Raw genomic sequence first — 17,675 nt, forward strand, 5'->3', positions numbered from 1 at the left:
ATAAAAAATTTAAATTGGTGCTGGATTAAAAAAACAAAAACATTTTAAAGTACAGTAATAGTCAAGTCCTACAGTAGATGCAGATTACCTTATTAAGACAACAGTCAAAAACTAATTTAGAAATCTAATTATTATTAACAAAGTAACATAAACATAATATGATTATAAAAATAATAACCTAACTTGATTGCTTGATTCTATTCTAAAATGTGTGAGATGACGACAGTGACGTTGCCATGACAACTGTCCCACGATGCATTGCGTGTGTGTAGCGTCAGGCAGCGGCTAACAAAATGTTACCATTAATATTTCAAAGCCTCAGGAATAGGTTTTCCAGCTCCGCTAGATTTAACATTAAAACAAGTTTGCAGCCGGTGACAAACACACACACACACACACACACACACAAAAGCGCAAACACACACACACACACAAAAGCGCAAACACACACACAGGAGAATATCAACAGCTAAATACTCTCTATCCCCAGGGTCACCACATTATTGCTGCTAATTTAAACATCATTAGTAAAGGTAATTAATTCACCAACGAATAATTACTCAGATAAAATAAAACCTATTTCTCCTCCTCTCCTCTCTCTACTCCATCTCTCTACTCCCTCTCTCTACTCCCTCTCTCTACTCCCTCCCTCTACTCCCTCTCTCTACTCCATCTCTCTACTCCCTCCCTCTACTCCATCTCTCTACTCCCTCCCTCTCTCTACTCCCTCCCTCATTCCCTCTCTCTACTCCCTCTCTCTACTCCATCTCTCTACTCCCTCCCTCTACTCCATCTCTCTACTCCCTCCCTCTCTCTACTCCCTCCCTCTCTCCCTCTCTCTACTCCCTCCCTCTCTCTACTCCCTCCCTCTCTCCCTCTCTCTACTCCCTCCCTCTCTCCCTCTCTCTACTCCCTCTCTCTACTCCATCTCTCTACTCCCTCCCTCTACTCCATCTCTCTACTCCATCTCTCTACTCCCTCCCTCTCTCTACTCCCTCCCTCTCTCCCTCTCTCTACTCCCTCTCTCTACTCCATCTCTCTACTCCCTCCCTCTACTCCATCTCTCTACTCCCTCCCTCTCTCTACTCCCTCCCTCTCTCCCTCTCTCTACTCCATCTCTCTACTCCATCTCTCTACTCCATCTCTCTACTCCTCTGCAGTGATTTCCAATATCAAATCATCTCCTTCCAAACTAGTGTCAGTGTTCACATGAATCACCGTGACAACCCCAGTCAGTGGAGAGTTGACCACAGTCTCCATCTTCATAGCTGACAGAACACAAAGCGGCTGACCCTTCTCCACCTTCTGACCGGGCTCAACTTTGACCTCGATGACCTTTCCGGGCATGGGTGCCCCCACCTGACCCCGGACGGACTTCAGAGCCTTAGGGTGGAACTTCATCTCCTGTAGACGGGGAGGTGGGGAGAAAAATCAATCAATCATCTCCTGTAGATGGAGAGGTGGGTAGAAAAATCAATCATCTCCTGTAGATGGGGAGAACAATCAATCATCTCCTGTAGAAGGGGAGGTGGGGAGAACAATCAATCATCTCCTGTAGAAGGGGAGGTGGGGAGAACAATCAATCATCTCCTGTAGAAGGGGAGGTGGGGAGAACAATCAATCATCTCCTGTAGAAGGGGAGGTGGGGAGAACAATCAATCATCTCCTGTAGAAGGGGAGGTGGGGAGAACAATCAATCATCTCCTGTAGAAGGGGAGGTGGGGAGAACAATCAATCAATCATCAAGGATTTGATGGATCGATAAGATCCTAGGTGTCTTTGCTCTTCAACAGTGAGACCTAGATTGATGTCATGAGGATATGAATGAAGAGGGTAACTGGTAACAGCAATGCTCCCTTCCCATTGAGATCACACATTTACATTATATTTAAGTCATTTAGCAGACGCTCTTATCCAGAGCGACTTACAAATTGGTGCATTACCTTATGATATCCAGTGGAACAGTCACTTTACAATAGTGCATCACACATTCACAGTCCAGTCCAGTCCGGTCTAGTCCAGTCCTGGTAACAGCAATTCTCCATTCCCCTTGAGATCACACGTTCACAGTCCAGTCCAGTCCAGTCCAGTCTAGTCTAGTCCAGTCCAGTCCAGTCCAGTCCAGTCCAGTCCAGTCCAGTCCACTCCTGGTAACAGCATTTCTCCATTCCCCTTGAGATCACACGTTCACAGTCCAGTCCAGTCCAGTCTAGTCCAGTCCAGTCCAGTCCAGTCCAGTCCAGTCCAGTCTAGTCCAGTCCAGTCTAGTCCAGTCTAGTCCAGTCCAGTCCAGTCCAGTCTAGTCCAGTCCAGTCCAGTCTAGTTTAGTCCAGTCCAGTCTAGTCCAGTCCGGTCCGGTCCAGTCCAGTCCAGTCTAGTCCAGTCCAGTCTAGTCCAGTCCGGTCCGGTCCAGTCCAGTCCAGTCTAGTCCAGTCCAGTCCAGTCCAGTCCAGTCTAGTCCAGTCCAGTCCAGTCTAGTCCAGTCCAGTCCAGTCCAGTCTAGTCCAGTCCAGTCCAGTCCAGTCCAGTCCAGTCCAGTCCAGTTTTCAACCTTCAATCCGTCCATTAATTAACCAATAAATCAGACGTACCTTCATGGCCACATTATCTTTGACCAGGACGGACCGCAGTTGACCGTTGAGCTCAAAGAAGACTCCTCTCTGACCTGTCTTATTCAAGTCTCCCACCGCTAGGGCCTTGATGTGTAACGTCTTCCCTCTCTCTATCTCCACCTGGGAGGGAAAGGGAGAGGGGAGTGGAGAGAAAGAGGAGAGGGGGAGAGATGTAGAGAGAGAGAGAGAGAGAGAGAGAGCTGTAATGTAAAGTAGCTATTTTCAGTCCTCTGTATGTCGTAAATAAATCTGTACTGTCTTCAGAATCACTCTATCCTCTGTGCGTGTGTGTACTGTCTTCAGAATCACTCTATCCTCTGTGCGTGTGTGTACTGTCTTCAGAATCACTCTATCCTCTGTGCGTGCGTGTACTGTCTTCAGAATCACTCTATCCTCTGTGCGTGCGTGTACTGTCTTCAGAATCACTCTATCCTCTGTGCGTGCGTGTACTGTCTTCAGAATCACTCTATCCTCTGTGCGTGCGTGTACTGTCTTCAGAATCACTCTATCCTCTGTGCATGCGTGTACTGTCTTCAGAATCACTCTATCCTCTGTGCATGCGTGTACTGTCTTCAGAATCACTCTATCCTCTGTGCATGCGTGTACTGTCTTCAGAATCACTCTATCCTCTGTGCATGCATGTACTGTCTTCAGAATCACTCTATCCTCTGTGCATGCATGTACTGTCTTCAGAATCACTCTATCCTCTGTGCATGCGTGTACTGTCTTCAGAATCACTCTATCCTCTGTGCATGCATGTACTGTCTTCAGAATCACTCTATCCTCTGTGCGTGCATGTACTGTCTTCAGAATCACTCTATCCTCTGTGCGTGCATGTACTGCGTGATTTCAGTGACTATTCCAGTCTATTTTAGTCAGGGGTTTGAACTGTTTCGTGGAACAGAACAGAAAACTGGAAAAAATTATATTTTTTCGAGGAACAGAAACAAAACCAGGAATGAAAGTGACCTATATTGTTCCTGAACAGAACCGCTATTTTAAAAACATGGCATTCCGGATTAACATTGGGATTCCGGATTAATATGGAATTTGGAATTCTGGATTAGTATGGGATTCCGGATTTCTTGCTTATTCCCTTCTGATTCTGGGAATTTTCCGACCGGAATTTGGGGAAAACCTGAGAATTTGCAAATCAAAGGAAGTCTCAAGGTTTTACTCGCCTGAGGTACCAGGTACCTTTACTCCACACACAGAGAGGCATACAAAGCTCTCTCTCGCCCTCCATTTCGCAAATCTGACCATAATTCTATCCTCCTGATTCCTGCTTAAAAGCAAACACTAAAGCAGGAAGTATCAGTGACTCGGTCAATAAAAAAAGTGGTGAGATGAAGCAGATGCTAAGCTACAGGACTGTTTTCTAGCACAGATTGGAATATGTTCCCAGGATTCTTCCGATGGCATTGAGGAGTACACCACATCAGTCACTGGCTTTATCAATAAGTGCATCGATGACGTCGTCCCCACAGTGACTGTACGTACATACCCCAACCAGAAGCCATTGTCACGCCCTGACCATAGAGAGCTTTATATGTCTCTATTTTGGTTTGGTCAGGGTGTGATTTGGGTGGGCATTCTATGTCCCTTTTTCTATGATCTGTATTTCTATGTCTTTGGCCGGGTTGAGGCAGCTGTCGATCGTTGTCCCTGACTGAGAACCATACTTAGGTAGCCTTTTTTCCCACCTGTATTTGTGGGTAGTTGTCCATGCCTGTGAGCACTACGTCGGCGTCACGGTTTCGTTTTATTGTTTTGTTGGCGACATCTTAAAATAAAGAAGTATGTATGCCCAGCACGCTGCGCTTTGGTCCCCTGTTTCCACCTTAGACGATCGTGACTCGTCCCCACATTGGCTCTACGTACATACCCCAACCAGAAGCCATGGATTACAGGCAACATCCCCACTGAGCTAAAGGGTAGAGCTCCCGCTTTCAAGGAGCGGGACTCTAACCCAGAAGCTTATACGAAATCCCGCTATGCCCTCTGACGAAACATCAAACAGAAAAAGCGTAAATACAGGGCTATGATTGAATCATACTACACCGGCTCCGACACTCGACAGATGTGGCAGGGCTCGCAAAACTATTACAGACTACAAAGGGAAGCACAGCCACAAGCTGCACAGTGACACGAGCTAAATTCCTTCTATGCTCGCTTCGAGGCAAGAAACAATGAAACATGAATGAGATCATCAGCTGTTCCGGATGACTGTGTGACCACACTCTCCACAGCCGATGTGAGAAATACCTTTATAAACTTTATAAACAGGTCAATATTCACAAGGCCGCATAGCCAGACGGGCGGCAGGGTAGCCTAGTGGTTAGAGCATTGGTCTAGTAACCGGAAGGTTGCAAGTTCAAATCCCTGAGCTGACAAGGTACAAAATCTGTCGTTCTGCCCCTGAACAGGCAGTTAACCCACTGTTCCTAGGCCGTCATTGAAAATAAGAATTTGTTCTTAACTGACTTGCCTAGTAAAATAAAGGTGTAATTACCAGGACGTGTACTCCGAGCATGAGCTGATCAATCGGCAAGTGTCTTCACTGACATTTTCAACTTGTTCCTGATTGAGTCTGTAATACATGTTTCAAGCAGATCACCATAGTCCCCGTGCCCAAGAACACGAAGGTAACCTGCTGTCAAGGATCCCTCCAGAACAGATCACCATAGTCCCTGTGCCCAAGAACACGAAGGTAACCTGCTGTCAAGGATCCCTCCAGAACAGATCACCATAGTCCCTGTGCCCAAGAACACGAAGGTAACCTGCTGTCAAGGATCCCTCCAGAACAGATCACCATAGTCCCCGTGCCCAAGAACACAAAGGTAACCTGCTGTCAAGGATCCCTCCAGAACAGATCACCATAGTCCCCGTGCCCAAGAACACGAAGGTAACCTGCTGTCAAGGATCCCTCCAGAACAGATCACCATAGTCCCCGTGCCCAAGAACACGAAGGTAACCTGCTGTCAAGGATCCCTCCAGAACAGATCACCATAGTCCCCGTGCCCAAGAACACGAAGGTAACCTGCTGTCAAGGATCCCTCCAGAACAGATCACCATAGTCCCCGTGCCCAAGAACACGAAGGTAACCTGCTGTCAAGGATCCCTCCAGAACAGATCACCATAGTCCCCGTGCCCAAGAACACGAAGGTAACCTGCTGTCAAGGATCCCTCCAGAACAGATCACCATAGTCCCCGTGCCCAAGAACACGAAGGTAACCTGCTGTCAAGGATCCCTCCAGAACAGATTACCATAGTCCCCGTGCCCAAGAACACGAAGGTAACCTGCTGTCAAGGATCCCTCCAGAACAGATCACCATAGTCCCCGTGCCCAAGAACACGAAGGTAACCTGCTGTCAAGGATCCCTCCAGAACAGATCACCATAGTCCCCGTGCCCAAGAACACAAAGGTAACCTGCTGTCAAGGATCCCTCCAGAACAGATCACCATAGTCCCCGTGCCCAAGAACACGAAGGTAACCTGCTGTCAAGGATCCCTCCAGAACAGATCACCATAGTCCCCGTGCCCAAGAACACGAAGGTAACCTGCTGTCAAGGATCCCTCCAGAACAGATCACCATAGTCCCCGTGCCCAAGAACACGAAGGTAACCTGCTGTCAAGGATCCCTCCAGAACAGATCACCATAGTCCCCGTGCCCAAGAACACGAAGGTAACCTGCTGTCAAGGATCCCTCCAGAACAGATCACCATAGTCCCTGTGCCCAAGAACACGAAGGTAACCTGCTGTCAAGGATCCCTCCAGAACAGATCACCATAGTCCCCGTGCCCAAGAACACGAAGGTAACCTGCTGTCAAGGATCCCTCCAGAACAGATCACCATAGTCCCTGTGCCCAAGAACACGAAGGTAACCTGCTGTCAAGGATCCCTCCAGAACAGATCACCATAGTCCCTGTGCCCAAGAACATGAAGGTAACCTGCTGTCAAGGATCCCTCCAGAACTGCTCCCTATTCCCAGTATTTAGTAATTGTATAAGTGTGTCCATTGTTCACCATTGTCCTGTCGATTATTGTTCCCATGTCTGTTGGTGGTGTGAGCACCTATGCGTTGGTGCCTATAGGGAGAAGGTCAGAGACCTGGCTGTATGATCTCTCAATGTGATCAAGAGAAAGGAGATGATTGTGGACTACAGGAAAGGAGGAGCACGCCCCCATTCTTACTACAGGGCTGTAGTGGAGCATCTTGAGGGCTTTGAGTTCCTTGGTGTCCACATCACCAACCAACTATAATGGTCCAAGCACAACAAAACAGTCGTGAAGAGGGCACGACAAAACCTGCTCCCCCTCAGGAGACTGAAAACATTTGGCATGAGTCCTCAGATCCTCAAAAGGTTCTACAGCTGCACCACGAGAGCATCCTGACAGGTTGCATCACCGCCTGGTATGGCAACTGCTCAGCCTTCAACCGCAAGGTGCTACCTCTGCTACCTCTATAGGCGACATGGCTGTCCTACTGTTAGTCCGTCTCCCCTGTAGCTAGTGGTATGTTGCTATAGGCGACATGGCTGTCGTACTGTAGGTCCATCTCCCCTGTAGCTAGTGGTATGTTGCTATAGGCGACATGGCTGTCCTACTGTTAGTCCATCTCCCCTGTAGCTAGTGGTATGTTGCTATAGGCGACATGGCTGTCCTACTGTTAGTCCATCTCCTCTGTCGCTAGTGGTATGTTGCTATAGGCGACATGGCTGTCGTACTGTTAGTCAGTCTCCCCTGTAGCTAGTGGTATGTTGCTATAGGCGACATGGCTGTCGTACTGTTAGTCCATCTCCCCTGTAGCTAGTGGTATGTTGCTATAGGCGACATGGCTGTCGTACTGTAGGTCCATCTCCCCTGTAGCTAGTGGTATGTTGCTATAGGCGACATGGCTGTCGTACTGTAGGTCCATCTCCCCTGTAGCTAGTGGTATGTTGCTATAGGCGACATGGCTGTCGTACTGTTAGTCCATCTCCCCTGTAGCTAGTGGTATGTTGCTATAGGAGACATGGCTGTCCTACTGTTAGTCCATCTCCCCTGTAGCTAGTGGTATGTTGCTATAGGCGACATGGCTGTCGTACTGTAGGTCCATCTCCCCTGTAGCTAGTGGTATGTTGCTATAGGCGACATGGCTGTCGTACTGTTAGTCCATCTCCCCTGTAGCTAGTGGTATGTTGCTATAGGCGACATGGCTGTCCTACTGTAGGTCCATCTCCCCTGTAGCTAGTGGTATGTTGCTATAGGCGACATGGCTGTCCTACTGTTAGTCCATCTCCCCTGTAGCTAGTGGTATGTTGCTATAGGCGACATGGCTGTCCTACTGTAGGTCCATCTCCCCTGTAGCTAGTGGTATGTTGCTATAGGCGACATGGCTGTCCTACTGTTAGTCCATCTCCCCTGTAGCTAGTGGTATGTTGCTATAGGCGACATGGCTGTCGTACTGTTCGTCCATCTCCCCTGTAGCTAGTGGTATGTTGCTATAGGCGACATGGCTGTCGTACTCTCCCTGTAGAGACAGTGAGCGCCATAATTCATTGGACAGTTAGTGGAGATGCAAATGAAGCTGGCCGTCCATAAGGCTCAGAAATGAAAATCAACCAATCAGGAACATTTCAAAACCCCTGGGCCCAAGTCAACAGTTTGGTTCATCATTAACAAGAAAACAACAACCGGTGAACTCAACTATGTCAAAAGACCCGGTAGACTGAGGAAGACCACTGTAGTGGATGACCGGAGACTCCTCTCTGTGGTGAAGAAAACCCCCCCTGACAACTATGTCAAAAGACCCGTAGACTGAGGAAGACCACTGTAGTGGATGACCGGAGACCCCTCTCTGTGGTGAAGAACCCCCCTGACAACTATGTCAAAAGACCCGGTAGACTGAGGAAGACCACTGTAGTAGATGACCGGAGACTCCTCTCTGTGGTCCATGAAGAACCCCCCTGACAACTATGTCAAAAGACCCGGTAGACTGAGGAAGACCACTGTAGTGGATGACCGGAGACTCCTCTCTGTGGTGAAGAAAACCCCCCCTGACAACTATGTCAAAAGACCCGGTAGACTGAGGAAGACCACTGTAGTGGATGACCGGAGACTCCTCTCTGTGGTGAAGAACCCCCCTGACAACTATGTCCAAAGACCCGGTCTGAGGAAGACCACTGTAGTGGATGAACGGAGACTCCTCTCTGTGGTGAAGAACCCCCCCTGACAACTATGTCAAAAGACCCGGTAGACTGAGGAAGACCACTGTAGTGGATGACCGGAGACTCCTCTCTGTGGTGAAGAAACCCCCTGACAACTATGTCAAAGACCCGGTAGACTGAGGAAGACCACTGTAGTGGATGACCGGACTCCTCTCTGTGGTGAAGAAACCCCCCTGACAACTATGTCAAAAGACCCGGTAGACTGAGGAAGACCACTGTAGTGGATGACCGGAGACTCCTCTCTGTGGTGAAGAAACCCTCCCCTGACAACTATGTCAAAAGACCCGGTCTGAGGAAGACCACTGTAGTGGATGACCGGAGACTCCTCAAGAAACCCCCCTGACAACTATGTCAAAAGACCCGTAGACTGAGGAAGACACTGTAGTGGATGACCGGAGACTGTGGTGAAGAACCCCCCCTGACAACTATGTCAAAAGACCCGGACTGAGGAAGACCACTGTAGTAGATGACCGGAGACTCCTCTCTGTGGTGAAGAAACCCCCACAACTATGTCAAAAGACCCGGTAGACTGAGGAAGACCACTGTAGTGGATGACCGGAGACTCCTCTCTGTGGTGAAGAAACCCCCCTGACAACTATGTCAAAAGACCCGTAGACTGAGGAAGACCACTGTAGTGGATGACCGGAGACTCCTCTCTGTGGTGAAGAAACCCTCCCCCTGACAACTATGTCAAAAGACCCGGTAGACTGAGGAAGACCACTGTAGTGGATGACCGGAGACTCCTCTCTGTGGTGAAGAACCCCCCTGACAACTATGTCAAAGACCCGGTAGACTGAGGAAGACCAAGTGGATGAACGGAGACTGTGGTGAAGAACCCCCCCTGACAACTATGTCAAACTGAGGAAGACCACTGTAGTGGATGACCGAGACTCCTCTCTGTGGTGAAGAAACCCCCTGACAACTATGTCAAAAGACCCGGGACTGAGGAAGACCACTGTAGTGGATGACCGGAGACTCCTCTCTGTGGTGAAGAAACCCCCCTGACAACTATGTCAAAAGACCCGGTAGACTGAGGAAGACCACTGTAGTGGATGACCGGAGACTCCTCTCTGTGGTGAAGAAACCCTCCCCCCCTGACAACTATGTCAAAAGACCCGGTAGACTGAGGAAGACCACTGTAGTGGATGACCGGAGACTCCTCTCTGTGGTGAAGAAACCCCCTGAAACTATGTCAAAAGACCCGGTAGACTGAGGAAGACCACTGTAGTGGATGACCGGAGACTCCTCTCTGTGGTGAAGAAACCCTCCCCCTGACAACTATGTCAAAAGACCCGGTAGACTGAGGAAGACCACTGTAGTGGATGACCGGAGACACCTCTCTGTGTGAGGAAAACCCCCCTGACAACCCCTCCCCTGACAACAGCCCAACAGATCAGAAACACTCTCCTGGATGCAGATGTGTCAAAGCCATACGTAGAAGACCACGCCAGCAGGACGACAGAGGGTACAAACCACTGATAAACCTGAACAACAGAAAGGACAGATTACAGTTTGCTAAAAATGCGCCTGAAAGAGCCCCAAGGGTTCTGGGGGAAAAAAGTATTTTGGACAGATGAGACAAATATTAACATGTACCAGAGTGATGGAAAGCGGAAAGTGTGGAGAGAAAAAAATTAGACATGCGAATGATCCAAAGCATATCACCTCATCCGTGAAACATGATGGAGGGGTGTTATGGCTTGGGCCTGTAATGGCTGCCAGTGGAACAGTCTTTATCGATGATGTGACTTTAAAAAATATATATATATTTTACCTTTATTTAACTAGGCAAGTCAGTTAAGAACAAATTCTTATTTTCAATGACAGCCTAGGAACAGTGGGTTCAGGGGAACAGCCTGTTCAGGGGCAGAACGACAGATTTGTACCTTGTCAGCTCAGGGGTTTGAACTTGCAACCTTCCGGTTACTAGTCCAACACTCTAACCACTAGGCTACCCTGCCACCCCTGCAGAATGCAGACAGACAGTCTACAGAAGTATTTTATCTGCTCAGGTAAAACCAAATGTCTCCAAACTCATTGGACGGCACTTCATCATGCAACAAGACGATGACCCTAAACATACTGCTAGAGCAACAAAGGGGATTGATGGCCAAAAACTGGAAAATCCTTGACTGGCCGAGTCAATCACCGGATCTGAATCCAATTGAAAATGCATTTTACACGCTGAAGAGGAGACTGGAGGCAATAACTCCCCAAAACAAGCAGGAACTGAAGATGGCTGCAGTAGAGGCCTGGCAGAGCATCACCATGGGGAAGATACCCAGCGTCTGGTGATGTCGATGCATCACAGACTTCAAGCAGTCATTTGCATGCAAAGGATACGTGACCATATATTAACAATGATTACTTTATTCAACATTATGTTTAACTGTCCAGTGAATTATGGTGCTCACTGGATCTGTATGTTGCTATAGGCAATCTCTATGTCTCTGTCTATGTCTCTATGTCTCTGTCTATGTATCTGTCTCTATGTCTCTGTCTCTGTCTCTATGTCTCTGTCTATGTATCTATGTCTCTGTCTATGATCTGTCTCTATGTTCTGTCTATGTATCTGTCTCTATGTCTCTGTCTCTATGTCTCTGTCTATGTATCTGTCTCTGTCTATGTCTCTGTCTATATCTGTCTCTATGTCTGTGATCTCTATGTCTCTGTCTGTATGTCTCTGTCTATGTATCTGTCTCTATGTCTCTGTCTATGTATCTGTCTCTATGTCTCTGATCTCTATGTCTCTGTCTCTATGTCTCTGTCTCGATGTCTCTGTCTATGTATCTGTCTGTCTCTGTCTATGTATCTGTCTCTATGTCTCTGATCTCTATGTCTCTGTCTCTGTCTCTGTATCTGTCTCTATGTCTCTGTCTATGTATCTGTCTCTCTGTCTCTATGTCTCTGTCTATGTCTCTGTCTCTATGTCTCTGTCTCTATGTCTCTGTCTATCTCTGTCTCTATGTCTCTGTCTATGTCTCTGTCTCTATGTCTCTGTCTATGTCTGTCTCTGTCTATGTCTCTGTCTATGTCTCTGTCTATGTCTCTGATCTCTATGTCTCTGTCTATGTCTCTGTCTATGTCTCTGTCTATGTCTGTCTCTATGTCTCTGTCTATGTATCTGTCTCTATGTCTCTGATCTCTATGTCTCTGTCTATGTATCTGTCTCTATGTCTCTGTCTATGTCTCTGTCTCTATCTCTGTCTCTGTCTCTATGTCTCTGTCTATGTATCTGTCTCTATGTATCTGTCTCTCTATGTCTCTGTCTATGTATCTGTCTCTATGTCTCTGTCTCTATGTCTCTGTCTATGTCTCTGTCTCTATGTCTCTGTCTATGTATCTGTCTCTATGTCTCTGTCTCTATGTCTCTGATCTCTATGTCTCTGTCTATGTCTCTGTCTCTATGTCTCTGTCTATGTATCTGTCTCTATGTCTCTGTCTATGTATCTGTCTCTCTGATCTCTATGTCTCTGTCTATGTATCTGTCTCTATGTCTCTGTCTATGTCTCTGTCTCTGTATCTGTCTCTATGTCTCTGTCTATGTCTCTGATCTCTATGTCTCTGTCTATGTCTCTGTCTCTGTATCTCTGTCTCTATGTCTCTGTCTATGTCTCTGTCTCTGATCTCTATGTCTCTGTCTATGTATCTCTATGTCTCTGTCTATGTATCTGTCTCTATGTCTCTGTCTATGTATCTGATCTCTATGTCTCTGTCTATGTATCTGTCTCTATGTCTCTGATCTCTATGTCTCTGTCTCTATGTCTCTGTCTCTGTCTCTATGTATCTGTCTCTATGTCTCTGTCTATGTATCCTCTATGTCTCTGTCTATGTCTCTGTCTCTATGTCTCTGTCTATGTATCTGTCTCTATGTCTCTGTCTCTATGTCTCTGTCTGTCTCTATGTCTCTGTCTATGTATCTGTCTCTATGTCTCTGTCTATGTATTGTCTCTATCTCTGTCTCTATGTCTCTGTCTATGTATCTGTCTCTATGTCTCTGTCTATGTATCTGTCTCTATGTCTCTGTCTATGTATCTGTCTCTATGTCTCTGTCTCTATGTCTCTGTCTCTCTATGTCTCTGTCTATGTCTCTGTCTCTATGTCTCTGTCTATGTATCTGTCTCTATGTCTCTGTCTATGTATCTGTCTATGTCTCTGTCTATGTCTCTGTCTCTATGTCTCTGTCTCTATGTCTCTGTCTGTCTCTCTGTCTCTGTCTATGTATCTGTCTCTGTCTATGTCTCTGTCTCTATGTCTCTGTCTATGTCTCTGTCTCTATGTCTCTGTCTCTATGTCTCTGTCTATGTATCTGTCTCTATGTCTCTGTCTATGTCTCTGTCTCTGTCTCTGTCTATATGTCTCTGTCTCTATGTCTCTGTCTATGTATCTGATCTCTATGTCTCTGTCTCTATGTCTCTGTCTATGTATCTGTCTCTATGTCTCTGTCTCTCTGTATGTCTGTCTCTATGTCTCTGTCTCTATGTCTCTGTCTATGTATCTATGTCTCTGATCTCTATGTCTCTGTCTCTGATCTCTCTGTCTCTGTCTCTGTCTCTCTATGTCTCTGTCTATCTGTCTCTATATCTGTCCGTCTCTGTCTATGTCTCTGTCTCTGTCTCTGTGTCTCTGTCTCTCTGTCTCTGTCTATGTATCTGTCTCTATGTCTCTGTCTATGTCTCTGTCTCTCTATGTCTCTGTCTATGTATCTGTCTCTATGTCTCTGTCTATGTCTCTGTCTATGTATCTGTCTCTATGTCTCTGTCTATGTCTCTGTCTCTATGTCTCTGTCTATGTATCTGTCTCTATGTCTCTGTCTATGTATCTGTCTCTATGTCTCTGTCTATGTATCTGTCTCTATGTCTCTGTCTATGTATCTGTCTCTATGTCTCTGTCTATGTCTCTGTCTCTATGTCTCTGTCTATGTATCTGTCTCTATGTCTCTGTCTATGTATCTGTCTCTGTCTCTCTGTCTCTATGTGTCTCTGTCTCTATGTCTCTGTCTCTATGTCTCTGTCTCTGTGTCTCTGTCTCTATGTCTCTGTCTCTATGTCTCTGTCTCTATGTCTCTGTCTCTGATATCTGTCTCTATGTCTCTGTCTCTCTGTCTCTGTCTGTCTCTGTCTCTATGTCTCTGTCTCTCTATGTCTCTGTCTCTAATCTCTATGTCTCTCTGATCTCTATGTCTCTGTCTCTATGTCTCTGTCTCTATGTCTCTGTCTATGTATCTGTCTCTATGTCTCTGTCTCTATGTATCTGTCTCTCTGTCTCTATGTCTCTGTCTCTATGTCTCTAATCTGTCTCTGATCTCTATGTCTCTATGTCTCTGTCTCTATGTCTCTGTCTCTGTGTCTCTGTCTATGTATCTGTCTCTATGTCTCTGTCTCATCTCTATGTCTCTAATCTCTATGTCTCTGTCTCTGTCTCTGTCTCTATGTCTCTGTCTATGTATCTGTCTCTGTCTCTGTCTCTCTATGTCTAATGTCTCTGTCTCTATGTCTCTGTCTATGTATCTGTCTCTGTCTCTGTCTCTGTCTATGTCTCTGTCTCTATGTCTCTGTCTCTATGTCTCTGATCTCTATGTCTCTGTCTATGTATCTGTCTCTATGTCTCTGTCTCTATGTCTCTATCTGTCTCTGTCTGTATGTCTCTGTCTATGTCTCTGTCTCTATGTCTCTATGTCTCTGATCTCTATGTATCTGTCTCTGTCTCCGTCTCTGTCTCTATGTCTCTGTCTCTATGTATCTGTCTCTATGTCTCTGATCTCTATGTCTCTGTCTCTATGTCTCTGTCTGTATGTCTCTGTATCTATGTCTCTGTCTCTATGTCTCTGATCTCTATCAATGTATCTGTCTCTATGTCTCTGTCTCTATGTCTCTGTCTCTGTCTCTATGTCTCTCTGTCTCTGTCTCTATGTCTCTGTCTATGTATCTGTCTCTATGTCTCTGATCTCTATGTCTCTGATCTCTATGTCTCTATGCCTCTGTCTGTATGTCTGTCTCTATGTCTATGTCTCTATGTCTCTGTCTGTATGTCTCTGATCTCTATGTCTCTATGTCTCTGTCTGTATGTCTCTATCTCTATGTCTCTGTCTCTGTCTGTATGTCTCTGTCTGTGTCTCTGTCTCTATGTCTCTGTCTATGTCTCTGTCTGTATGTTTCTGATCTCTATGTCTCTGTCTCTGTCTGCATGTCTCTGTCTATGTCTCTGTCTGTATGTCTCTGTCTATGTCTCTGTCTCTATGTCTCTGATCTCTATGTCTCTGTCTATGTCTCTATGTCTCTGTCTGTCTGTATGTCTCTGTCTCTGTCTCTATGTCTCTGTCTATGTATCTGTCTCTCTATCTGTCTCTATGTCTCTGTCTATGTCTCTGTCTCTATGTCTCTATGTCTCTGTCTCTGTCTCTCTGTCTCTAATCTCTATGTCTCTGTCTATGTATCTGTCTCTCTCTCTGTCTCTGTCTCTATGTCTCTGTCTATGTCTCTATCTGTCTATGTCTCTGTCTCTATGTCTCTGTCTATGTCTCTGTCTATGTCTCTGTCTCTATGTCTCTGTCTCTCTATGTCTCTGTCTATGTATCTGTCTCTATCTCTGTCTATGTATCTGTATGTCTCTGTCTATGTATCTGTCTCTGTCTGATGTCTCTGTCTATGTCTCTGTCTCTATGTCTCTGATCTCTATGTCTCTGTCTATGTCTCTGTCTCTCTAATGTCTCTGTCTCTATGTCTCTGTCTCTCTGTCTCTATGTCTCTGTCTCTATGTCTCTGTCTGTATGTCTCTGTCTGTATGTCTCTGTCTCTATGTCTCTGTCTCTATGTCTCTGTCTCTATGTCTCTGTCTCTGTCTGTATGTCTCTGTCTCTATGTCTCTGTCTCTATGTCTCTGTCTATGTCTCTGTCTCTATGTCTCTGTCTCTATGTCTCTGTCTATGTCTCTATCTGTCTCTGTCTGTATGTCTCTGTCTATGTCTCTGATCTCTATGTCTCTGTCTGTATGTCTCTGTCTCTATGTCTCTGTCTGTATCTCTGTCTGTATGTCTCTGTCTGTATGTCTCTGTCTATGTCTCTGATCTCTATGTCTCTGTCTATGTATCTGTCTCTGTCTCTGTCTCTATGTCTCTGTCTATGTATCTGTCTCTGTCTCTGTCTATGTATCTGTCTCTATGTCTCTGATCTCTATGTCTCTGTCTATGTCTCTGTCTCTATGTCTCTGTCTATGTCTCTGTCTCTATGTCTCTGTCTATGTATCTGTCTCTATGTCTCTATGTCTCTGTCTCTGTCTCTATGTCTGTCTATGTATCTGTCTCTATGTCTCTGTCTCTATGTCTCTGTCTATGTATCTGTCTCTATGTCTCTGTCTCTATGTCTCTGTCTCTGTCTCTATGTCTCTGTCTATGTATCTGTCTCTATGTCTCTGTCTATGTATCTGTCTCTATGTCTCTGTCTATGTATCTGTCTCTATATCTGTCTCTATGTCTCTGTCTATGTCTCTGTCTCTATGTCTCTGTCTATGTCTCTGTCTCTATGTCTCTGTCTCTAATCTCTATGTCTCTGTCTCTAATCTCTATGTCTCTGATCTCAATGTCTCTAATCTCTATGTCTCTAATCTCTATGTCTCTGTCTCTAATCTCTATGTCTCTGATCTCTATGTCTCTGTCTCTAATCTCTATGTCTCTGATCTCAATGTCTCTAATCTCTATGTCTCTGTCTATGTCTCTGTCTATGTCTATGTCTCAGTCTCTAATCTCTATGTCTCTGTGTCTCTGTCTCTATGTCTCTGATCTCTATGTCTCAGTCTCTAATCTCTATGTCTCTGATCTCAATGTCTCTAATCTCTATGTCTCTAATCTCTATGTCTCTGTCTCTGTCTGTCTCTATGTCTCTGATCTCTATGTCTCTAATCTCTATGTCTCTGATATCTATGTCTCTATGTATTGGTCTCTATGTCTCTAATCTCTATGTCTCTGTCTGTCTCTCTGTCTCTATCTCTATGTCTCTGATCTCTATGTCTCTGTCTCTATCTCTAATCTCTATGTCTCTGATCTCAATGTCTCTAATCTCTATGTCTCTAATCTCTATGTCTCTGTCTCTCTGTCTCTATGTCTCTGATCTCTATGTCTCTAATCTCTATGTCTCTCTGATATCTATGTCTCTATGTATTGGTCTCTATGTCTCTAATCTCTATGTCTCTGTCTCTGTCTCTCTGTCTCTGATCTCTATGTCTCTAATCTCTATGTCTCTGATATCTATGTCTCTGTCTCTATGTATTGGTCTCTATGTCTCTGATCTCTATGTCTCTAATCTCTATGTCTCTGTCTGTATGTCTCTGATATCTATGTCTCTGTCTCTATGTATTGGTCTCTATGTCTCTGATCTCTAATCTCTATCAATGTATCTGATCTCTATGTCTCCGATCTCTAGGTCTCTAATCTCTATGTCTCTGATCTCTATCAATGTATCTGATCTCTATGTCTCTGATCTCTATGTCTCTGATCTCTATGTCTCTGTCTGTATGTCTCTGATATCTATGTCTCTATGTATTGGTCTCTATGTCTCTGATCTCTATCAATGTATCTGATCTCTATGTCTCTGTCTCTATGTCTCTGTCTCTAATCTCTATGTCTATGTCTCTGTCTCTATGTGTCTGTCTCTATGTATCTATGTCTCTGTCTCTATGTATCTGTTCTCTAATCTCTATGTCTCTGATCTCTATGTCTCTAGTCTGTATGTCTCTGTCTCTATGTCTCTGTCTGTATGTCTCTGTCTGTATGTCTCTGATCTCTATGTCTCTATGTCTCTGTCTGTATGTCTCTGATCTCTATGTCTCTGTCTGTATGTCTCTGTCTGTATGTCTCTGA

The 17,675-nt window shown here is 45.6% G+C and overlaps 1 protein-coding gene and 1 long non-coding RNA gene across 3 annotated transcripts in view; one reads left to right on the forward strand and one right to left on the reverse strand.

The window, feature by feature from the left end:
• Nucleotides 1-914: 914 nt before the first annotated feature.
• The window catches only part of LOC118379634 (pyruvate carboxylase, mitochondrial-like), a 596,907-nt gene continuing 580,146 nt past the window's right edge, over nt 915-17,675 (reverse strand). The window contains exons 28-29 of the mRNA XM_052497803.1: nt 2,592-2,732; nt 915-1,404 (exon numbers count right to left, since the gene is read on the reverse strand). Of these exons, the coding sequence (XP_052353763.1) occupies nt 1,147-1,404; nt 2,592-2,732 (399 nt within the window). The 3' untranslated portion in view covers nt 915-1,146. The remainder of the gene's footprint in view (nt 1,405-2,591; nt 2,733-17,675) is intronic.
• LOC127916269 (uncharacterized) lies at nt 4,658-6,518 on the forward strand. Of its 2 annotated transcripts, XR_008094202.1 has the most exons (4): nt 4,658-5,842; nt 5,908-5,972; nt 6,038-6,297; nt 6,363-6,518. It is a non-coding gene; the product is annotated as an uncharacterized LOC127916269 (long non-coding RNA). The 2 variants fall into 2 exon arrangements; XR_008094201.1 differs by lacking the exon at nt 5,908-5,972.

This window comes from Oncorhynchus keta, chromosome 35 (assembly GCF_023373465.1).
Source record: "Oncorhynchus keta strain PuntledgeMale-10-30-2019 chromosome 35, Oket_V2, whole genome shotgun sequence".
In the NCBI taxonomy this organism is placed as follows: domain Eukaryota; kingdom Metazoa; phylum Chordata; class Actinopteri; order Salmoniformes; family Salmonidae; genus Oncorhynchus; species Oncorhynchus keta.